Source organism: Primulina eburnea, chromosome 9, assembly GCF_022965805.1.
Source record: "Primulina eburnea isolate SZY01 chromosome 9, ASM2296580v1, whole genome shotgun sequence".
Lineage (NCBI taxonomy): Eukaryota > Viridiplantae > Streptophyta > Magnoliopsida > Lamiales > Gesneriaceae > Primulina > Primulina eburnea.
This window is the reverse complement of record NC_133109.1, coordinates 31,749,369-31,774,048: the sequence shown is the minus strand read 5'-3', so window position 1 is coordinate 31,774,048 and position 24,680 is coordinate 31,749,369. Positions and strand designations below refer to the sequence as shown.

Genomic DNA, 24,680 nt, shown 5'->3' with positions numbered 1-24,680 from the left:
CGTACTTCAAACTTCAGTGAATTGCCGGCGGCAACAAAGTCTGAATCCATCCGAGCGGTAATCTCTTTTCATGTATTTGAATTTTAATAAAGTATGAATCAAAAGCTATTTGATTGTGCTTAAAATTTATAGCTTCGAATTATTATTATTATTATTTTGTTGTTGTTGTTGTTATATAAAAAATAGTGACAAAATATGTATTTTTTATTAACAAAAAGTGTGAAAAAAATATAATATTTTTGGATGAAAAAATTGGAATGATCCCTTTGCAGCCTGCCGGGTTCGCCTCCACCTCTTGAAAATGGTTTTCAAAAACCATTTCTATATTTAGGATCCATGTAGGTTTGTTTTTTATTTCTTCATCCTTTTTGTTTTTTTTTGTTTTTTTTTTAATTAATGTACGTTTAGTTAACATTAAAATTTCATATGATTATTTTAGGTTAGTTAAAAACTTTTCCAATTTTTTTTGTTTAGTAAATAATTTTATCTAAATTCTAGCTATATGATTTTATTTCTGTTGCGTATTAACCAATTACTAAAAATATGCAATTATTCAATCTAATTATTATTAGTAAAACACGTCATATTTAATTCTATAAGCATTAATTATTAATGATATATATTTTTATGTTAATTAGGATACACTAAAATGTCTTGTCTCCTTCGACACCGGTTGAGAAACAACACTAACAGAACCCTCTGCCTGAGGGAGATTGACGTTGGTGGCTGTTGCATGGGAGTGACACAGCTGGAGCCACACGAAACGAGAGACAACTTCCCAGCTGCTATATACTTGAATCGCGGTCACCGCAGTACCGTATATCTGATTGTCATTGCTATCGACAAATGCTTGGTATTTGGTGCCCTCGCTCCCTTCTGTTTTGTTAAATACTTTGAACTAATCTTTGACATTGACGAGGGCAGTCATACGTTGATCGTGTCTGGTATTGAGGCACAGTCGACGGATTACTTTCCCTGTTGGTACGTCCCCGTCCCATGCATTCCCTAGCTCTTATTTTTCTCCTTGGCCATAAACCAATCAAATTAAGTCAGAATCTCTAGATGCATTTCATCTCCTATTAATCAAATGCTGAACGTTTTGTATGGCTTTAATTTCTAGCTAGCTTCTTCTACCAAATTTTAACAATTTCTTACATCACTGTTCAGGTGTTTGCCCTTGTGGAACTGTTTTAAAGATAGGTACGAAAGATCTACAACAAGCATCTCGTTCTCATATATTAACTTGCAAAACACTAAACTATCCGACCATTGTCTTAATTAATTATATGGAAAAAGTTTACATTTCGACATTCTCTTCTTCAAATTGCATGTATATATGAATCCTAGTGTACTTGTATATACTAATTGCTTTGGCTGGCGGCTTAATCAGTGGCAGGCTAAGGGACTATGTTATGATCAGCGGATTCAAGGCCATTAAAGCTAAGAAAAAGAGACGTCTCCGCTCAGGCCAGGTAAACCGCATAATTTATGCATTTAATAAATAATAATTCACTGTTTTTTTTTTGTTTGTTTGACCCAATAATTAACATTCACTTCTTAAAAATTATCTCTTTTTTTTTTTAACTACTAATTGTACATGTAGGAAATGATGACCATTTATGTGATGATTAACTACGACGGAGAACGGAAGAAAAATGACGAAGGCGGCTTTATATGGTCCAGCGGGGCTCATACCAAATGGAGAGGTATTTCAATCGATAAGAATAATATAACCCTAGATGGAGTGGCCGATCAGATTTGCGAGGCTCTTGGTTTGAACGCTTCGCAAACCAAACTTAGCTTCTGTCATTTGCCAGAAAACTATGCTACACATCCCTCTTACATTCAAGACTCACGATCTTTGAAAGAATATTTAACCTTTTTTCCGAGAATTTACAAGACCATACCCAAGCTGCACGTAAAGATGGTCTCAAGTACGTGAAGTATGCTAGAGATGATCGATTCAAGGTCAAATTTTTTTGGTTGTATTTTTTATTTTTAAATTATGTGGACAATTTTCATTTTAAGTGTGAAGAACTTGGTAAATGATTAGTGTTATTTGATCAAATGTGTTGTTAAACAGCCAGCGTAGATTAATATTACATTCGTGATTTCTATGTTTTGTTTCCCTTAATAAATAGGTTTTTAATTTTGAAATTTCTCATGATTTATATCTTTCTTACCCCTTGAAACAATTTAAACATGTAAAAAGGAAACTGTTTTTTTGCAAATCCTGGAATTTATAAAATTGATTTATATCTCGTTATGTGAATGAGAGTATACGATGAGTTAAATTGAGTGTTTATATTTTATTTTATTTTCAATGTAGTTCTTGAAAATTTAGTATTTCTATAATTAATGGTAGCGTCTCGTATTTTATGAGACCAACTTTTGTTTTTGTGTTGGAGGAAGAGAGCTTATAATTGGGTTTCGGACCGGAATCTCATCCCAAATTTAAAACTTTGGTGTTAAATAAACTACAAATTATTGAATTCCATATAGAATAGAAAAAAGACATCAACTATGTTATCATAAATGTTATGCACCTAATAAAGTTTTTTTTTTAAAAAAAATTATAATTATATATAACACAACACTCTTGTGAAACGTCAAACATGTTAAATTTGTTAGATGGATGTCCGACCCAACTAATGAAAATTATTGTTTTTTTATGTCGAAAATATTATATTTCACTGTAAAATATCATTTTTTGTTAGTTATTTTAAATGTAACTAATTTTATAAATGAGGTTATGTCTTTTTTATGAATTTTCACCAGGATGCTGATTGATGAAATTCAACCAATATTGTTTTTTCAAGTTTGTGTGTATATATGTAATACAGATATATAAGATCGTTTTTACATAAAACATAATTTTATTTTGCGAGTAAGTCTAGAGATGTCAATGGGGCGGGTATGAGGCGGGTTTGGCTAAACCCAATACCCTCCCCATGAAAAAAACTTTGACCCATTACCCACCCCACCCCGGTTAAATATTCTTCGGACCCACCCCACATCGAATACGAAACGGGGCTGGGTAGACCCGTGAGACCCGTGAGACCCGAATTTTTTTAAAATAAAAAAGTAATATTTCTTCTCACATGACTAAATTATGAAACAGACAAGCCTATAAATACAACAGTGTGGAAAATTAATTCATGTCTTCGACCACACTTACTAATAACAAACAAAGTATTTTTACAACATAAAGAATTACATAAAAAAAAGAGTTACTAGCTCTCCAAAAAAATCTTGACATCCCCAAAAATAAGTCATAATATAATTGAAACAGATCAATATAAAATCAGCGAGTAGGCAATATTTAAGTCTACTAAGATGAGGACCAACTATTTTTCCACTATTGCTAAAAGCATATTCAAATGCAACAGTTGATATAGGATCGAAATAGCTAAGATCGTTATGGTTGAGGTGAGCTACTAAAAAATGAAAATTAATAAAATCAAAACCTTAAAATATTTATATCCACGTATATGGGGCGAGTATGGGGCGGGTATTATAAAACCCATGACCCGCCCCATATCCGGACGGGTCTAAAAAATTGGACCCGAGACCCACCCCATGACCCATTTAGTATGTCCAACCTCACCCCATACACGTGGGTCCATTGTGAGTTTGGTAAAACCCGGACCCTATGACATCCCTAAGTAAGTCTCATATGAAACAGTCTTATGGATATAAATACTTGAAACAAGTCCACCCAAAACAACCAAATAGTCGTGTGATGCTAAACATGTTAATTTGGTCAAAATATGTGGGACCTAGAATATCTTCATTAATTAATATGCGATTATCTGATTACCAACCACACATAGAAGATAACCGTATGAGGGCCTGAGTAATAATCTAGTATATTATAACCAAAATAAAAACAACATATATAGTAATGAATGATATATGTATACATATATGTTTAGTTAAAATCTCATGCAAAGATAATAGGAAAAATAGTAGGGCTTTGTGAGACGGTTTTACAAATCTTTATCTGTGAGACGGGTCAACCCTACCGATATTCACAATAAAAAGTAATACTCTTAGCATAAAAAGCAATATTTTTTCATGGATGACCCAAATAAGAGATTCGTCCCACAAATACGACCCGTGAGACCGTCTCATACAAGTTTTTGCCTTCATTGAATATGATTTATTTGACACTACTGATTTTTTACTCACAAAAACTTATATGAGTCAGTCTCACAAAATGAGTCAATTTTGTGAGACATGTATTCTATTTAGATCATTCATGAAAAAATATTATTTTTTATGTCAAAAGTATTAATTTTTATTATAAATATGAGTATGATTGACTCGACTGACGAATAAATATTCGTAAAAATCGTCTCACAAAAGACTTAGTCTTCTACACTAATTATTATTCACTTTAAATTCCATCTAATAAAAAATAAAGCCAAGCATATATTCTTTTCCTCAATATAATATTAGAAATTCATTTTTCTTTTTTTAAAAAAAACTTCCAATAACATATCCTAAAGGTTTACCCTTATTTAAATCTCATCGTCTCCGTTGAGTTTCTCTAGCAAATTTCTTGAAAAAAAGATGGTGATGCATAGGAATCCCAGGAAAATTTATGGTGCATGTTTATCGGCTGATGTTGTCTTATATCCCTTAGAAATCAATCTTATCATTTCTCTGCCACCGGTCATGTGTCAGCGGAGACAATATTAACTGTTAAGATCTGACGTCACTGTTTTACGATCAACCTAGCCAATCAGATCAAGCGACACAACGTCGGCAGTTTGACACATGAGAACTTCTAATTAGGTAACTCATCTCAGTATCACTCTTACTCATACACGTTAAACCCAACATATACATCAATAATTTTCAAATAAAACTAGTATTATATATGAAAGACCAAATTTTTATTTTATTACTATATTAATTTCCTGATACGCTTTTCGTATATTATATAAACCTTCTTTTAATTGCAAATAATAATAATAATAATAACAGAAAGAATTATCTCTGTGCGGAAAAAAAAATTTACTTATATTTAAATGAGCGAGTCTCATGTGAGACCGTCTCACGGATCTTAATATGTGAGACGAGTCAACCATACCCATATTCACAATAAAAAGTAATACTCTTAGCATAAAAAGTGATACTTTTTCACTGATAACCCAACTAAGAGATCCGTCTCACAAATACGATCCGTGAGACCGTCTCACACAAGTTTTTGTCTATTTAAAAATCGAAAGTAGCTAGCATAATGATTTTAAGTTTTAAATGAGTATTATTCAAAAAATTTGCTTAAATCAATACTACAAATATAATAATAATAATAATTGATCCAAACATATAAGTTCATACTTGAACCGCATAAAAAATTATAATAGTGATCATCTTTAGATCTTATGCAAGAATAATGGAGACAGACGACTGAACTAAATCGGAAAAAAATAAATTATCATTCGCTAATTGCAAAAAAGGTTAGTTTTATGAAAATTAGATTTTGAGATCATTATAAATGAGATGAATCAATCAATTTCAAGTAGGCAATAAGCATAGATGTGCTTTATTGTGGTAAAAAAAATTAGCACTCATAAAACAAAAGGCTCCCAATATAAAATCAATTATTTTTATAATCCTATATTTTTAAAATCACGTACAAAACTCCCGAAAACTGGGAAAACATATGCCTGGATCATTGAATTTATATTGGGTATAAATTAAACATGTTCTGTCATGGCCAAAGGAATAAAATAAAGGATATAATTAAATTAAGCATTGAGAACCCTTTTTTCCAGGGCTTCTGCTTTAGTGTAAGTGATAAAAGTGAGTGTTTAATAAAGTAAGAATCTACACAACTTTGTTAAGAGTTGAGAAACATGTTGAGAAACAGGCGCCTCGGAGAAAAGTAAACGATACAACTTGGTATGGTATATCAAATTTGAGCAATTATATATTATTATATTGCCATTTGAAGGGCCATAGAGCACAATGCTAGAATTGTGATACCAAAACTTTATCCCCGTCGAAAGTGACATCTACCCCAAAATAAATCTTTAATTTTTTATTTTTATAAAAATATATATTTCGAAATCCTTAAGATTTCATTTAAAAGAATTGATTTAAAAATAAAGATTTCAAATTCATATAAACGTTTGGATAAATAAATTCCAAGTAGATTTCAAATTTTCAACTAAATTTTCAAATCTATCTCAATATAAAATTTTTGGGATCGGGAAAGAGTTTAGAGGGGGTGAATGAACTCTTTCAAATTTTCTCCTTTAAAAGGTTGATTTCAACCGTTGTCGTAGCCTTTTTAAAACTGTTGTTAAATATCATGTGTTGTTAAATGGTTCGCTCAAAGACAACGGTTTTTAACTGTTGTTGTAGCTGCAATTTGCAACGGATTTTGAAAAACAGTCGCAAGTAAAATACGCGACGGACTTTTGAAAAACAATTAGCGACGGTTTAAAATTAGCGACGGACGACATGCAGAAACCGTCGCTATTTAGCGACAGTTACTGCATGAATTCCGTCGCTAATATTTTAGGTAAAATAAAAAAAAAAATAATTTTAATAATTTAATAAATCTATGTTGGAATTGGTAAAATCATGTAATTAGAGATAAAAATTTTAAGTGTTGTGAAGTGATAAAATCGTGTAAAAGATAAAAATTTTAAATGTTGTGAATTTGTAAAATTGTGTAAGAGAAAAAAAATTTTAAGTGTTGTGAAGTGGGTGGAAGAAAATGGAGCGAATTTGCTGGTATTCATAGAGAGTGGGTGGAAGAAAATGGAGAGAATTTTAGACGGTATTTTCAAAAGTGTCGAAGTGTGAGACCCCGAGAATAAAATAGTATTGATGACATTTTCGTAAATAAGTTGAAAAATATTCAATTTATTTTCATGGCATTTTCGTAAATAAGTTGAAAAATAATAAATTAATTTTAAGGACAAAATAGTAATTAGTGACATAGCTGATCATATGAAGTCCACATGATGTGAAATTTGTATATAACATAGAAAACTCAAAGATATAGAAGTTTCATGTTTTGAGTTTTGAAAAATTTGATCGTTTGACTGGTTCGAATGGATATACCGATGTTAAAATATTAAATAGTATATATTATATTATATTATATGATTTTATTTTATTAATATAATATAATATTAAAAAAATAAATAAAAATTACAAGATAAATTTGAAAACAAACGTAAATGAATTATTTTTACAGAAAGTCTACAGAGGTGAGAGAGAAATAGAGATTCAATTTTATTTTTCGATCGTGTGACTTATCGATTTATCCAATCGACGAACTGACTTCAGTTTTGGAATCGTTGACACAATGTCTTCGATTTGAGGTATAAATTTTATATTTTTGGTGCTTTTTGAAAATCGTCGATTTTTGGAATAAATCCGATAAATTGTTAAATCATACAGAAATTGAAAATTGTTGAATAGTGTATGATTTTAACGAAAAAAAGATGATTATAGTGATGTTATTTTGAATTATTTCCACTTTATTATAATTAGGGAATTTTAATCGTTGGACTGATTGAATAATTATTTGTCAGTTATTATTAATTCGGATAAATATATACGGTAGAATAACCGACAAGAAACTAAGTTTTGAAGTCGGAATTGAATTATGTTATGATTTGAATTTGATATGAAATTTTCAAAGTTTCAAAAGATATTTGAAACTGTAACGAACCGTACTTTTTACCATTCAAAATTTGCGGAAAAATTAAAATTTTTCTTTAATATAAAATAATCTTCAATATTTGCCATAAAATACCACAACCAAATCCCCCATAAGAAAAGGTTGTCAAAAGATTCGTTCATAAAATATTTGAAATTCAACATCACCAATAAAATCTGCTAACAAAAAACTTGCTCAAAACATCTCCCATCACATCATATAAATCAGAGTATTTTTAAACTTAAAAAAAAAAACGTAAACACGGCAGTCCACGGGTTTAGCCTTCCGCTCAGTCCAAGCCTGCCACTTGGTCGCCACCTCCTGTCTCCACATCAACATAAGCACCTGCATCGATCAAGTCTAGTGAGTCTAAAGACTCAACACGTATAAACTGGGAATAACGAGTATTACATAATAAAACCACATACAACTTCAAAATATAACATATATACTTGAAACTTAAACTTTGCGTAATAACCTTGAACTCTAAATAAACTTAAACTTTCATAATAACTTTGAACTCTCATAAACTTCTTTGAACTTGAACATACATACTTTGAAACTTGAACTTGAATAATAGCTTGAACTTAGCATAATAACTTTGAACATACGTACATACATACTATGACGTGCCATCATCATAAACTTTCATAAACATACTGCATACTTGAACATACTTGAACATACGTAACTTCATCATTTTCGTAGAGGATGTTTCAAAGCAAGTGACCCATAACATAATAAATTTCTGATCAGACAAACCACAGTACTGGGCTGACAGGACGTATCCACTGCCACATACATGAGATCCCTGTTCATAATTTAACAGGCCAGTTGATCCACGTTCATAATTTAACGCTTCACAACCACGATCTAACCCGTTCATAATTTAACGGGCGGATTGGTCCCCGTTCATAATTTAACGCTTTCCAATCCTAACTTCAAACCCGTTCATAATTTAACGGGGTGGAGAGGTCCTCGGCTACGTTCACCGACTTTCAAACCCATTCACTTTTGGTCACAAGACATTTAGCATACCTCAAAAACTTCAAATATTTTCTTTGTACGTCATACATACTTACTTGGCGTTGAGGGATTCGTTGGACTTCGATCGGGGCCGTTGCTGCACATACTAACTTGCATGTCTTAGACGTAGGTACTTGAACTCACCACCAAAGTAAAAAAAAAAAAAATAGCTTATGACCTTCTAGTTCGCTCCGGACTTGACCTCGTATAATTATCGTACTAAACCATGACATAAAACCATAAAAACAAATCCTATATTTTTACATAAATAAATTTTAACCATGGTGCTAAACCATGATATAGAACCCCGAAGCAAATCCTAAAAAAATTTAAAAAAAAAAACATTTTTTTAAAAAAAATTTTTTTTTAAAGGGGTACACGGACCCCGTGTAGGGGTCCGTGTACGGGTCCGGGTAGGCTCGAAAATTTCGTATTTTTGAAGGAAAACGGACACGGACTCCGTGTAGGGGTCCGGGTACATACTGGACATGGAAATTCACGAAAATTCAATTCATTCTTTCAACCCAAGCCTAAGGAACATAAACCAACACCTCAAGACTCATCTTAGGATATTATTACATTGATTGAAATCCATACAAACACCCCAAGCATCGACAAATAACTTCAATACAACAATAAGCCGTAATTCGACATCGTTTCGCTTCCTACGACTTCTATTACATTCCAAGTCAATCCCGACCCAAACGAACCACCAAATAACATCTAAACACATCCCATAACATACCTAAATACAGTAGCACAAGCCCGGCGATGCCCAACGAAGCCTGCAACAAATATCTTCAAGAACATAATCAACATTCATAACTTTCTTGAAACACGATTTGAGCAGTCATACGAAAAACATCATAACTCACTCGTTTTTAATCCAAATAACTCGAATTTTATATCAAATCGAACGTATCGAAAAGATCTACGTTTTTGTAGTTAAAAGTTTTCTCAAAATATATACCGAAAAATTTCAGTTTTCGAAAGAACATCAAAACATGAGTTTTCGGATCTAAAATTTGTTCAAAACATATTCAATACATTTCTTGCTCAAACTTCTACATCATATATACATTTTTATGCTTAAAAACAACTCAACACATAATATGACATGATCGATGCAGCAAGAACAGATTATACGTGCCTTTTGATATTTAAAAATACCGTAACGGACGATACCGAAGCGGAGATGATACGGGAGATGATCCGGGACGAACTTTGCTCGATTTTCTTTGAATAAAACTTACTAAATCTTGCTGGAAAAATGCAGAGAATTGTACGTGCTTGTTGAAGGGAAAAAGGGGAAGAGAATATAATGGAGTTGATGATTGAGAGTTTGCACAAAACTTCTCATCCTCCTAAGTCAAAGAAATGAATTAAAAATGCTTTTGGTATGTGTGTGCTTTACGTGTTAGGTGTGTGTGAATATGTGCAAACTATTTTTAAATATTTTAATGTGTGTGTGGTGTGTAGTAACCCACATAATTAGTAAATATAAAGGGTATGTTTAATTTAAATAAATCATGCTACTAAAAAAATGTTAAACCAAATATCAAGTTAATAAAATTCCAATCTCATAATAAATTTACTAAGATCCCCTAATTAAAATAAAATCCTCATTTGAAAAGCTTTAAAGTTTTAAAAATCTCAAAATAACTTAATATTTAAATTAGGCTTCAAAAATATTAAAACTTCATAAATCATTTAAAATGTCTCAAACATAACTTAAAATAAAATACCATTTTCAAATTTACTAAAAATCATCCCGGTCTCCTTTCCTCGATCTTGCCTCGAATAATCGTCTGAAATATAAAACTCGAGAAAATGCTTTAACGTGCATTAAATAAACATAAATAATTAAAATACTAAAATTTCATAAATTATATGAAAGCATGCATTAAAATCATTTAATAAAATATATAAGGAATTTAATAACTTGCACTCACGTGGTTCATGTGGACTTCTAATTTTCGAGACATCACAGAAACTTATATTGTTGAATTGAATGATGTTATTGATTGAAATAAGACAAAAACTTGTGTGAGACGGTCTCACGGGTTTTATTTGTGAGACGGATCTCTTATATGGATCATCCACTAAAAAGTATTACTTTTTATGCTAAGAGTATTACTTTTTATTGTGAATATGGGTAGGGTTGACCCGTCTCACAGATTAAGATCCGTGAGACGGTCTCACATGAGAGTCACTCTTGAAATAAATGTGTTATCGATGTAGATAGATCATTATACTGATATCTTCAAGCTACATCGACTGGAACGAAAAAGTGAGGTATGTTACGACCGGATAACATACGGCAGGTATCTGTATTATATGATATATGTTTGATTGATTGGATTGAGATGACATGTCTATATGCCTTATTTGTTGAGTTTATGTGGCATACATGACTTGCACATTGAGCTATGATCCTTGGATACCTTGATATGATTGGATTTGATTCTGGGGTTTGTGAACACAATACTATGTTTTGAGAAATATTCAAGGAAGCTTTCCATACCAAATACCAATATATGGTAAAGATAGTTATTTCTTTAGTCAAAAGTTTTTCTTTAGATTTTTTTGACCAAATGATTACTATAGAAAATATGGGAGATGATCCCCTACTGTGGAGAGAGAAACAACATACCGTGTTGTTTGTACTGTCAAAACTTCTTTTTTTTTCTTTTAACTTTTGTTTCCCTCATTTTGGTTTAGTCAATTAATTAAATAGGATAAGATGGATAAAAATAATTATTATATATTAATTTTTAAATAATCAATTAATTCATGCAAGATGTATTACTGTTAAATTTTTTTAAAACTCAGAAAAATTAAATTAAACCAAAATCTCACGATATAATAAATCAGTGATAAATTAATGATTAGCTTTACTTAAAAAATAAATCTAAACAAAAAAATTTAACTAGGGGTAAATTTTTAAATAATTATTTATATTAAATTTTTGTTAACTTTATTTTTTATGAAATAAAATATATAGTTTAATTTTATTAAGTTTAATGATTTTAAAATTAAATAGTATTATATTAATAATAATATTTTTACTGGTTGTAACAATCTTTTCGTATCATTTATCTGAATTAACAATTTTGATTTAACAATAAATGGATACAAATAATACAAGACAAATACTTATGTGAGACGGTCTCACGGGTCATATTTTTTGAGACGGATCTTTATTTAGGTAATCCATGAAAAAATATTATTTTTTATGATGAATATGGGTAGAGTTCACCCGTCTCACAGATTGAGATCCGTGAGACGGTCTCACATGAGACCTACTCATAATACAAATACATCAATAGTTTCCAAGTATTTCACTTTTTCAAAATAGTATAAAGATGAGACCCACTCAAATAAATATATATATATTTTAAAATCCTACCATATCAATTCATTATCCTTAAAAGATTTGAAACTTTCTTATCCGAGATTTGATTATCTTTCTTAAATAAAATTAAGAGAATGAAAACAAGGGAATTCTTCTATAAAAACACGTTTAGGGGGAGAGAAGAACAACTACGTACTTCAAACTTCAGTGAATTGCCGGCGGCAACAAAGTCTGAATCCATCCGAGCGGTAATCTCTTTTCATGTATTTGAATTTTAATAAAGTATGAATCAAAAGCTATTTGATTGTGCTTAAAATTTATAGCTTCGAATTATTATTATTATTATTTTTGTTGTTGTTGTTGTTATATAAAAAATAGTGACAAAATATGTATTTTTTATTAAAAAAAAGTGTGAAAAAAATATAATATTTTTGGATGAAAAAATTGGAATGATCCCTTTGCAGCCTGCCGGGTTCGCCTCCACCTCTTGAAAATGGTTTTCAAAAACCATTTCTATATTTAGGATCCATGTAGGTTTGTTTTTTTTTTCTTCATCCTTTTTGTTTTTTTTGTTTTTTTTTAATTAATGTACGTTTAGTTAACATTAAAATTTAATATGATTATTTTAGGTTAGTTAAAAACTTTTCAAATTTTTTTTGTTTAGTAAATAATTTTATCTAAATTCTAGCTATATGATTTTATTTCTGTTGCGTATTAACCAATTACTAAAAATATGCAATTATTCAATCTAATTATTATTAGTAAAACACGTCATATTTAATTCTATAAGCATTATTTATTAATGATATATATTTTTATGTTAATTAGGATACACTAAAATGTCTTGTCTCCTTCGACACCGGTTGAGAAACAACACTAACAGAACCATCTCCCTGAGGGAGATAGACTTTCATGGCTGTTGCATTGGAATGACACAGCTGGAGCCACACGAAACGAGAGGCAACTTCCCAGCTGCTATGTACTTGAGGCACAGTTACAACCGGCACACCATATATACGATTGTCATTGTTGTCGACAATGACGTGGTATTTGGTTTCCTCATTCCCATCTGTTTTGTTGCATACTTTGAGCTAATCTTTGACATTGACGAGGGCAGTCATACGTTGATCGTGTCTGGTATCGAGGCACAGTCGACGGATTACTTTCCCTGTTGGTACGTCCCCGTCCCATGCATTCCCTAGCTCTTATTTTTCTCCTTGGCCATAAACCAATCAAAGTCAGAATCTCTAGATGCATTTCATCTACAAAATTTTAACAATTTCTTACATCACTGTTCAGGTGTTTGCCCTTGTGGAACTGTTTTACAGATAGGTACGAAAGATCTACAACAAGCATCTCGTTCTTATATATTAATTGTTTCCGATTTTACTTGCAAAACACTAAACTACCCGACCATTGTCTTAATTAATTATATGCAAAAAGTTTACAATGACACAAATTCCATTTCCACATTCTCTTCTTCAAATTGCATGTATATATGAATCCTAGTGTACATGTATATACTAATTGCTTTGGCTGGCGGCTTAATCAGTGGCAGGCTAACGGACTATGTTTTGATCAGCGGATTCAAGGCCGTTAAAGCTAAGAAAAACAGACGTCTCCGCTCAGGCCAGGTAAACCGCATAATTTATGCATTTAATAAAAATAATTCACTGTTTTTTTTTTTGTTTGTACCCAATAATTAACATTCACTTCTTAAAAATTCTATTCTTTGTTTTAATAACTAATTGTACATGTAGGAAATGATGAACATTTATGTGATGATTAACTACGACGGAGAACGGAAGAAAAATGACGAAGGCGGCTTTATATGGTCCAGCGGGGCTCATACCAAATGGAGAGGTATTTCAATCGATAAGAATAATATAACCCTAGATGGAGTGGCCGATCAGATTTGCGAGGCTCTTGGTTTGAACGCTTCGCAAACCAAACTTAGCTTCTGTCATTTGCCAGAAAACTATGCTACACATCCCTCTTACATTCAAGACTCGCGATCTTTGAAAGAATATTTAACCTTTTTTCCGAGAATTTACAAGACCATACCCAAGCTGCACGTAAAGATGGTCTCAAGTACGTGAAGTATGCTAGAGGTGATCGATTCAAGGTCAAATTTTTTTGGTTGTTTTTTTTATTTTTAAATTATGTGGACAATTTTCATTTTAAGTGTGAAGAACTTGGTAAATGATTAGTGTTATTTGATCAAACGTGTTGTTAAACAACCAGCGTAGATTAATATTACATTCGTGATTTCTATGTTTTGTTTCCCTTAATAAAAAGGTTTTTAATTTTGAAATTTCTCATGATTTATATCTTTCTTACCCCTTGAAACAATTTAAACATGTAAAAAGAAACTGTTTTGTGCAAACCTGGAATTTATAAAATTGATTAATTAAGAATCCAATTTTCAGAGCAGAAATATTAATTTAGGGCATATCTGGATTTATTTCCAATTAGAAAAATTCATTCAATAATTGAAATTTGCAAAGTTTAAATCATTTGTGTTGAGATGAAACAGCATATGCACAAGACAAATGGCCAATAGGCAACAGGGCTAAATACTAATTTCGAGATTATTTTTGGATTGAAATCAATTGGATTTCAGGCTACAGTTTCAATTCAAGCACTCTACCTTTATCTCTTGGAAATTGGTACTTTTGAGCATTTGAACGATCTTGAAATTAATCGGAACGAGAAATTATCATATGTTGAGGAAAATAAAGTGTTTAACATAGTAAGATCGTTTTACATAAAACATAATTTTATTTTGCGAGTAAGTCTCATATGAAACGGTCTCGTGGATATAAATACGTGAAACAAGTTGACTCAAAACAACCAAATACTCGTGTGATACTAAACATGTTAATTTGGTCAAAATATGTGGGACCTAGACTATGTTAGTTAATTACTATGAGATAATAAAAGCCATTTTATCCCGATTACCAACCACACACAGAAGAAACCGCCCTGAGGGCGCGAGTAATCATGCAGTATATTATAACCAAAATAAAAACAACATATATAGTAATGAATGATATACATATACATGTATGTTCAGGTCAAAATATCATGCAAAGATAAAAGGAAAAAAGATAAAGATATCAGATCATCTATATCACATTCTCGAGCAAACCAGGCGAAGCAAGATCACATAAATACCTTTTCTCCACCAATCATCTACTCGTATATCTTATTCATTTTGCTAAGGATTACGAACACACTGTGCCTTTTTCGACCTGCATCATCTCTTTGACAAGATTTCACGCCCCGAGACCGGGGTTAGTCGACACCGGCGTTGTCTCACAATCACGTAATTGTAAAACAACAAGCCTCGTAATAATTCGCAATAACCAGTCTTTTTCATAACAAGTAATCGTCTTTACAATGCGATGAAAATAAAATGCGGAAGCGAAATACATGATGATATATAAAATTAAAAGATAGGATAAATTCGACTGGTCTCAAATGGATTTGATTCATCACCAACCCCAAAAGTAATCTTGCTCTTCGTCCTCGATTTGTTTCTCGTTCTTATCTGGGTGGGAATGTAAGGGGTGAGTATTTTGGGAAATACTCAGTAAATGGGGGCCGATCGTGCATAACAAATACCAAGGATATACATACGAATAAATTATCTCAATTTCAATATTAAGCATGTTGAATCAAATACTAACAAAAATATAGATATAGCACTGAAAATCATCTCATTTTCTATGGTTTTACTGATCAGTCCCCTATATGTTACTCCTCTAAGGGGCGAGGCCAAAAGAACGGTTATTATAACCCACCGCATCAGGGCCTAAACAAAACATATCAAAGTTCGGAATTTCCTTTACCATTTCTAAATCAAATCATTACAGTGCATTTCAAATAATTCAACATGCTTTCGAATATTATAACTGATATCGAACAACGAATAATTCAGGGTTTTTTATACCAAATGGAAATGAATAAATTATGCCGATCGAATTTTCAAAGTCATATTTAATTTATTTCCTACATATATTATGATCACAAAATAAAAGAATTAAGTGTGCCCAAAAAATTTATATTCAAAAGTCTACTTTGAAAACAATTAAATAATGACTCATGTTGGTTAAAAGAATATCAATATTTTTAGTCACTTAAAATAACATTATTGGTGCAATTTTATATAATAAAAGAAAGAAACCCACTTACACTATAGAGAAGAAAATCGAGAATTGATGAATTTGTGGTGAGGTTTTGGGGCTTCGAGTAGCTACTGATCCAGAGACAACAACTTGCTACTGCACAGTTCAAAGATGATAGAGGGAGCTTCGTAAATCTGCTGCAAGAGAGATCCTACGGAGGCTTAAAAAAAATGGGCATAGATTTGCTTATTAGAAGGCTTCGGAAGTGGAGGAATTCAAGACTTCAAACCGTTGCGGCAAAGCTTCGAACTTGGGGCTGAATTTCGGCTTTGATCTTGACCGAAATAGGCTGTTATCACCTTCGAATATGGACCGGATCTTAGTCTGAAAAGTGGGCAGCAATTTGTTTCGAACCGTTGCGAAATTCTCGGGATTTTGGATAGCTTGTTTGATAGAGCTTCTCGGCTATTTCTGGATCAACTTCGGGCAGCAACTTGGCTCGAAAGAATGGGCAGGTACTCGGTTACGGCTGGGGTGTCACGCCCCGAGACCGGGGTTAGTCGACACCGGCGTTATCTCGCAATCACATAATTGCAAAACAACTAGCCTCGTAGTACAGCATATACCAAACCAGTTTATTATCATAAATTTCCCAAAAGTTCAACGTCTTTACAACTCAGAAAGAAATAGAAACATGCGGAAGCGTAAATACGTAATACTGAAAACATAAGACTGAATAATCATTCGGTCACGAATTAGACTGCTTCTTCACCATCCCCAAAAGCATTCTTGCTCCTCCTCCTCAATTTGATTCTCATTCTTATCTGGGTGGGAAAGTAAGGGGTGAGTATTTTGGGGAAAATACTCAGTAAATGGGGCCAATCGTGCATGAAAAATATCGAGGTTATACATATAAACGAATTATCACAATTTCAATATTTAGCATGTCGAATCAGATAAAAAAAACGGATATAACACTGAAATCATCTCATTTTCTATGGTTTTTAACTGATCAGTCCCCTATATGTTACTCCTCTAAGGGGCGAGGCCAAAGGAACGATTATTATAACCCACCGCATCAGGGCCTAAACAAAGATTTCAAAGTTCGGAATTTCCTTTACCATTTCTAAATCGAATCATTACAGTGCTTTACAAATACTCAACATGCTTTCAATAAACGAAAATTCCAAAAGGGTTACATACGAAGCAGAACGAATATATCATGCCGATATAATTTTCAAAGTCATAGCTATTTTCGAAATATATTATGCCAATTGAAATAGTAGCAAAAACCACTTACTGTATTCTGACTCCTCAAGGAAACGTAAACGTGAACGGTGAGATTGCGGCGGAGTTACTAGAGGGCGAAGAGCTTCGAGAATACGGTGCTGCTAGAGAGGATTTCGAGAATTTGGATGTGCAAGTTTCGAATGAGGAGCCCTCCTTTTTATAGGCACGAATAACCTTCTACAAGGTAAGCTCTGAAGTCGCTCCACGAATGACGCTGCGTTGATGGCTCCACGAATGACGCTGATGGCTTAATCAATTGGTGATTGCACTAACTTCTCCCGGATGAATGTGGCCACTTTTTGGTTCAAGGTGCTCACTCGAGATTTATGCTGAAATGGAGTGATTTCGGCTGTATGAGTTCCTCCACAATTGGTGCACTTCCATAGTGCATGGTCTTCACATTCTCCCCTCCTTAATGTAAGTTTCGTCCTCGAAACTTCGATTATCTTGTCCTTCGAAAAGGTAAGGGTAATGGTTTCTCATTTTCTCTTCGAGTTCCCAAGTGGCTTCTCTTTCGGTGTGATTGGACCATTGTCTTTTGACGTATGGAATCGTTCGTCGTCTTAGCACTTGGTCCTTGGCATCCACAATTCTGATCGAGACTTCCTTATAAGTAAGGCCTTCATTCAAGTCTCCCTCGATTAAGAGTGATTCAGCTTCGAGGATGTGGCTTGGATCCGAAACATATCTTCTTAGTTGTGACACATGGAAAACATTATGGATTCTGGACATACTCGGTGGGAGTGCCAATCTATATGCAAGTGTCCCCACTTTCCCTAGAATTTCGAAAGGTCCAACATATCTAGGGTTCAGTTTCCCGGGTTTGTTGAATCGAACCACACCTTTCATTGGTGATACTTTCAAGTATGCTTTATCTCCCGCTATGAATTCCACTGGTCTTCATTTCAAATCAGCCCAACTTTTTTGTCGGTCTTGTGCCACTTTAAGTCTCTCCTTGATTATAGCGATTTTATCCACTGTTTCTTGGATCAATTCGGGTCCAGTGATGGCCTTTTCTCCTACTTCATCCCAGTATAGTGGTGACCGACATTTTCGCCCATACAGAGCTTCATACGGCGTCATTCCGATGCTGCTGTGAAAACTGTTATTGTAAGCAAACTCAATCAAAGGAAAATGTTCACTCCAATTACCGCTAAAGTCTAGGGCACATGCTCTCAGCATGTCTTCTAAAGTTTGAATTGTCCTCTCTGTTTGACCATCGGTCTGAGGGTGGTAGGCCGTACTGAGGGTGACCTTAGTTCCCATGGCTTGTTGAAAACTCTTCCAAAAACGAGATACAAACCTCGGGCCTCTGTCTGACAAGATGCTGGTTGGAACCCCATGTAATCGTACGATGTTATTCATGTACAATGTGGCTAGCTTGTCCAAATTGTAGTTCATACGGACTGGTAAGAAATGCGCAGATTTTGTGAGTCTATCTACGATTACCCAGATGCCATCATGGCTTTGTCTAGACTTTGGTAACCCAACCACAAAGTCCATGGAGATATGTTCCCATTTCCATTCTGGAATTTCTAGAGGTTGAAGAAGTCCTCCAGGTCTTTGGTGCTCTGCTTTGACCTGTTGGCACACAAGACATTTGGAAACAAATGTCGCAACATCCTTTTTCATTCCACTCCACCAGAAATTCTTCTTTAGGTCTCTGTACATCTTGGTACTGCCAGGATGGACTGAAAATTTCGACTTATGTGCTTCTGACATTACTTCTTGTCGAAGGTTATCTATGTCTTGTACGCACAATCGTCCTTTCATCCAAAGGACTCCTTTGTCGTCGATCTGAGTGTCTTGAGACTTTGCTTCCTTAGCTTGTTCCTTAAGTTTTACTAGAACTGGGTCTCGATCCTGGTTCAACTTGACGATTTCTTGCAGACATGGTCGAGCGGAGATTGCAGCTAAGGTAACCTTACTCATATTCCTCCGACTCAACGCATCAGCTACTTTGTTTGCCTTACCTGGATGGTAGCTTATAGTCAAGTCGTAATCCTTCAACAGCTCAATCCATCGTCTTTGCCTCATATTTAATTCCTTTTGGGTGAACAAGTATTTGAAGCTCTGGTGGTCCGTGAAGATTTCGCACTTGGAGCCATAGAGATAATGTCTCCATATCTTCAAAGCAAAGACGACTGCTGCCAGTTCGAGGTCGTGAGTGGGATAATTTCGTTCATGCGGCTTCAACTGCCTTGATGCATAGGCAATCACTCTTCCTTCTTGCATGAGTACACATCCCAAACCTTCCTTCGATGCGTCACTGTAGATGGTGAAATCCTTATCTTCAGTGGGCAAGACTAGCACTGGTGTAGACGCGAGCTTTTCTTTCAATGTCTGAAAATTTTTCTCGCAGTTGTCATCCCAATTGAATTTAGAATTCTTTTGAGTAAGCCTTGTTAATGGTACGGCTATGGAAGAGAATCCTTCAACGAATTTCCTGTAATAGTTTGCCAATCCAAGAAAGCTTCTAATGTCTGTGGCGTTTCTCGGTTTCGGCCAATCTAGAATTGACTCCACTTCCTTTGGATCCACTGATACTCCTGCTTCCGATATCACATGCCCTGAAAAGGATACACTGTTTAGCCAGAATTCGCATTTCTTGAACTTGGCATAGAGTTCTTTCTCCCTTAAGATTTGTAGAGTGAGGCGGAGATGCTCTTCGTGATCTTCCTTGCTAGGAGAGTAGACAAGGATGTCATCAATGAATACCACTATGAACCGATCCAGGAACGGCTTGAATACTCTGTTCATTAGGTCCATAAAGGCTGCTGGTGCATTTGTCAGACCAAAAGGCATCACTGTCAATTCGTAGTGTCCATACCTTGTCCGAAAGGCCGTCTTTGGGATGTCTTCAGCCTTGACCTTCAATTGGTGGTAGCCCGTTCTCAAATCCAATTTGGAAAATACTGTGGCTCCCTTAAGCTGATCAAACAGGTCATCTATCCTTGGAAGAGGGTATTTGTTCTTGATTGTGATCTTATTGAATTCTCTATAATCTATACACAATCTCATACTTCCATCTTTCTTCCTTACAAATAGGACTGTAGCTCCCCAAAGGGATTCACTTGGCCTAATCTGTTTTTTTTTGTCTAACAACTCTTGGAATTATTCTTTTAGCTCCTCGAGTTCATCTGGAGCCATTCGGTACAATGCATTGATCATCAAGTAACGAATTTATTTCGAAATCTAATTCACAGTCAGAGACAATTCCAAGAAACTTTTCTGGAAAAACGTCCGAAAATTTTTGTATTATTGGAATATCTTCCAACTTCAGCTCATCTCCATCTCGTGCTTTGTTCACCATTACTAGGTAAACTTCTTCTCCCGATATTATGGCTTTCCAAGTCTGACAAACAGAAAAATGTATTTTTGTTCCTTGGCATCGCTATGGTATCTGATTTCTTCTTGGTTCGGGGTTCAGAGTTTGATATTCTTACTCTGGCAATATACTATTGCACGGTTCTTAGATAACCAATTCACCCCTAGTATGGCGTCGAAATCTACCGAAGTGAGTTGAATCAAGTCGGCACTGAATATATGTGAATTTATACTAATTTTATCTCATCTTGAAATTATCTCTATTACTATCTCAAAACTTAAAACCCATATAGAATATTGAAACTTAACTCATTATCGATCTATAGCTTATTGACTTAAATCCCGAAAAATTATAACCTAGTTGTTACCTCAAATAATTATTCTTTTACCAAATATTACTTTCATCAAAATCATGAGCCTACCACGCTCTAATACAAAGGAGTTCATTAAGTGTCATTCTCTTTGAATCAGTACCATAAAAGTCAAAACTTATTGTACTATATTTTTCTTGATACCCATCAATATCTCATAACTTATTTTATTTACGTAAGGTCATAGCCTACTTGTTATCCCAAAATAATATAAATTTCTTAATCTGATGATATTTTCTCACAAGATATTCCAATGTCCTACATATTTAAAGTTAGCGCGTAACATTCTTAATAACCCAAACATATTGCTCACACAATTAACTATCGACACAAAATCAACTTCTATAGTACAATATCCAAAACTTATGATATAATTCTTATATCAACCTTTCTCATATTAGTTTTCATAAATAACTTATCATCCTCGAATCAATTTTTTTTTTAATCTTAAATCAGAAGCTTAAGTCAACTTATCTCTGATAGGTATATTCCCAAAAATAAATAAAAATACTAGTTGTCCTCATAATACAATTCCATAAAATTTCAACAAATAGTCCCAAAAACGCGTTGAACGTGATTTTTCCAGAGATTTTCCAAAAATAGAAAGTTTAGACATTGTCCCGTGGATAGAAAGAATACGTCGAGAAGATTCTAGAACAGTCGATAGAGTTAAACTCCGAGTTTCCTATGAAAAGTTATAGGCTCTACGAAACTTTCCTAAAACGGCAAAAACGCGGTTTCGGAGGTCTAAACGAAGGAATTTCGTGATTTGGACTCCTACAACACGACATAGTCGTGAAAATCGCTCGTTGAGCCGTTTCGGAGGGGATTGCATTGGCCGATTTTTAAAATCCCACCGAAAATTTTTCCGAATAATTTTCTTCCCCAACCGGATTATGAACCTGGCGGTTCTGATACCACTTAAATGTCACGCCCCGAGACCGGGGTTAGTCGACACCGGCGTTATCTCGCAATCACATAATTGCAAAACAACTAGCCTCGTAGTACAGCATATACCAAACCAGTTTATTATCATAAATTTCCCAAAAGTTCAACGTCTTTACAACTCAGAAAGAAATAGAAACATGCGGAAGCGTAAATACGTAATACTGAAATCATAAGACTGAATAATCATTCGGTCACGAATTAGACTGCTTCTTCACCATCCCCAAAAGCATTCTTGCTCCTCCTCCTCAATTTGATTCTCATTCTTATCTGGGTGGGAAAGTAAGGGGTGAGTATTTTGGGGAAAATACTCAGTAAATGGGGCCAATCGTGCATGAAAAATATCGAGGTTATACATATAAACGAATTATCACAATTTCAATATTTAGCATGTCGAATCAGATAAAAAAAACGGATACAACACTGAAATCATCTCATTTTCTATGGTTTTTAACTGATCAGTCCCCTATATGTTACTCCTCTAAGGGGCGAGGCCAAAGGAACGGTTATTATAACCCACCGCATCAGGGCCTAAACAAAGATTTCAAAGTTCGGAATTTCCTTTACCATTTCTAAATCGAATCATTACAGTGCTTTACAAATACTCAACATGCTTTCAATAAACGAAAATTCCAAAAGGGTTACATACGAAGCAAAACGAATATATCATGCCGATATAATTTTCAAAGTCATAGCTATTTTCGAAATATATTATGCCAATTGAAATAGTAGCAAAAACCACTTACTGTATTCTGACTGCTCAAGGAAACGTAAACGTGAACGGTGAGATTGCGGCGGAGTTACTAGAGGGCGAAGAGCTTCGAGAATACGGTGCTGCTAGAGAGGATTTCGAGAATTTGGATGTACAAGTTTCGAATGAGGAGCCCTCCTTTTTATAGGCACGAATAACCTTCTACAAGGTAAGCTCTGAAGTCGCTCCACGAATGACGCTGCGTTGATGGCTCCACGAATGACGCTGATGGCTTAATCAATTGGTGATTGCACTAACTTCTCCCGGATGAATGTGGCCACTTTTTGGTTCAAGGTGCTCACTCGAGATTTATGCTGAAATGGAGTTATTTCGGCTGTATGAGTTCCTCCACAATTGGTGCACTTCCATAGTGCATGGTCTTCACATGGGGTATTAACAATGACATCAACTGGACATCGAAACACCACTACAAGACTTCGAATTTGGCCAAGAAATTGACTCGAGAAAGCTGTTTTCCCAGCAGCTATTTTTCCGAAATCTGTAGGTACGGGGATGGAGTTTCCAGTATGTATCACTTCGGTTCAACTATATATATATATAGGCATGAATGATCAGCTCCAAGGTAAGCTCCTATTACTCCAAGATTCTTGCTGATTTCTTAGTCAAAGGGTGGTTACACTTCCCTCTTCTAAGTTGAACGTGGCCCTTTCTCGGTTCAAGTTCATGTCCGAGACTCACGCTGCAAATTGCATGTATGAAGCCTAGTGTGTACATGTATATACTAATTGCTTCTGCTGGCGGCTTTAGTGGCAGGCTAAGGGACTATGTCATGATCAGCGGATTCAAGGCCTTTAAAGCTAAGAAAAAGAGACTTCTCCGCTCAGGTCAGGTAAACCGCATAATTTATGCATTTAACAAATAATAATTCACTGTTTTGTTTGTTTGTTTGACCCAATAATAACTAACATTCACTTCTTAAAAATTGTATTCTTTTTTTTAAGAACTAATTGTACATGTAGGAAATGATGACCATTTATGTGATGATTAACTACGACGGGGAACGGAAGAAAAATGACGAAGGCGGCTTTATATGGTCCAGCGGGGCTCATACCAAATGGAGAGCTATTTCAATTGATAAGAATAATATAACCCTAGATGGAGTGGCCGATCAGATTTGCGAGGATCTTGGTTTGAATGCTTCGCAAACCAAACTTAGCTTCTGTTATTTTCCAGAAAACTATGCTACAGATCCCTCTTACATTCAAGACTCGCAAACTTTGAAAGAATATTTAACCTTTTTTCCGATAATGTACAAGACCATACCCAAGCTGCATGTAAAGATGGTCTCAAGTACGTGAAGTATGCTAGAGGTGATCGATTCAAGGTCCAATTTTTTTTGGTTGTATTTTTTTTAAAAAAAAAAATTATGTGGACAATTTTCATTTTAAGTGTGAAGAACTTGGTAAATGATTAGTGTCATTTGATCATATGTGTTGTAAAACAATTCGTGATTCCTATGTTTTTTTTTCCTTAATAAAAATGTTTTTAATTTTGAAATTTCTCATGATTTATATCTTTCTTACCCCCTTGAAACAATTTAAACATGTAAAAAGAAGCTGTTTTTTGCAAATCCTGGAATTTATAAAATTGATTAATTAAGAATCCAATTTTCAGAGCAGTAATATTATAATTTAGGGCATATCTGGATTTATTTTCGGATTAGCAAAAATTCATTCAATAATTGAAATTTGCAAAGTTTAAATCATTTGTGTTGAGTTGAAACAGCATATGCACAAGACAAATGGCCAATAGGCAACAGGGCTAAATACAACTT

At 34.1% G+C, this 24,680-nt stretch overlaps 3 protein-coding genes across 3 annotated transcripts in view; all 3 read left to right on the top strand.

The window, feature by feature from the left end:
• Positions 1-24,680, top strand: part of LOC140841701 (tubby-like F-box protein 5) — an 80,066-nt gene that overhangs the window by 49,745 nt on the left and 5,641 nt on the right. The window lies entirely within an intron of this gene.
• LOC140842082 (uncharacterized) lies at positions 10-1,942 on the top strand. The gene is made up of 5 exons (XM_073209901.1): positions 10-57; positions 639-981; positions 1,168-1,200; positions 1,391-1,472; positions 1,604-1,942. The coding sequence occupies exons 2-5, from the start codon at positions 650-652 to the stop codon at positions 1,940-1,942; spliced, it is 786 nt and encodes a 261-aa protein (XP_073066002.1). The 5' UTR covers positions 10-57; positions 639-649.
• On the top strand, positions 12,254-14,292 carry LOC140840567 (uncharacterized). Its single transcript, XM_073207746.1, has 5 exons — positions 12,254-12,319; positions 12,900-13,245; positions 13,371-13,403; positions 13,624-13,705; positions 13,832-14,292. The coding sequence occupies exons 2-5, from the start codon at positions 12,911-12,913 to the stop codon at positions 14,168-14,170; spliced, it is 789 nt and encodes a 262-aa protein (XP_073063847.1). The 5' UTR covers positions 12,254-12,319; positions 12,900-12,910; the 3' UTR covers positions 14,171-14,292.

Bases quoted from the DNA above. Each gene is read 5' to 3' on its own strand.
- LOC140842082 (XM_073209901.1), top strand. From the start codon at position 650: ATGTCTTGTCTCCTTCGACACCGGTTGAGAAACAACACTAACAGAACC. The intron at 982-1,167 runs GTACGTCCCCGT...ATCACTGTTCAG, and splicing joins ACGGATTACTTTCCCTGTTG to GTGTTTGCCCTTGTGGAACT. The intron at 1,473-1,603 runs GTAAACCGCATA...TTGTACATGTAG, and splicing joins GACGTCTCCGCTCAGGCCAG to GAAATGATGACCATTTATGT.
- LOC140840567 (XM_073207746.1), top strand. From the start codon at position 12,911: ATGTCTTGTCTCCTTCGACACCGGTTGAGAAACAACACTAACAGAACC. The intron at 13,246-13,370 runs GTACGTCCCCGT...ATCACTGTTCAG, and splicing joins ACGGATTACTTTCCCTGTTG to GTGTTTGCCCTTGTGGAACT. The intron at 13,404-13,623 runs GTACGAAAGATC...CGGCTTAATCAG, and splicing joins TGGAACTGTTTTACAGATAG to TGGCAGGCTAACGGACTATG.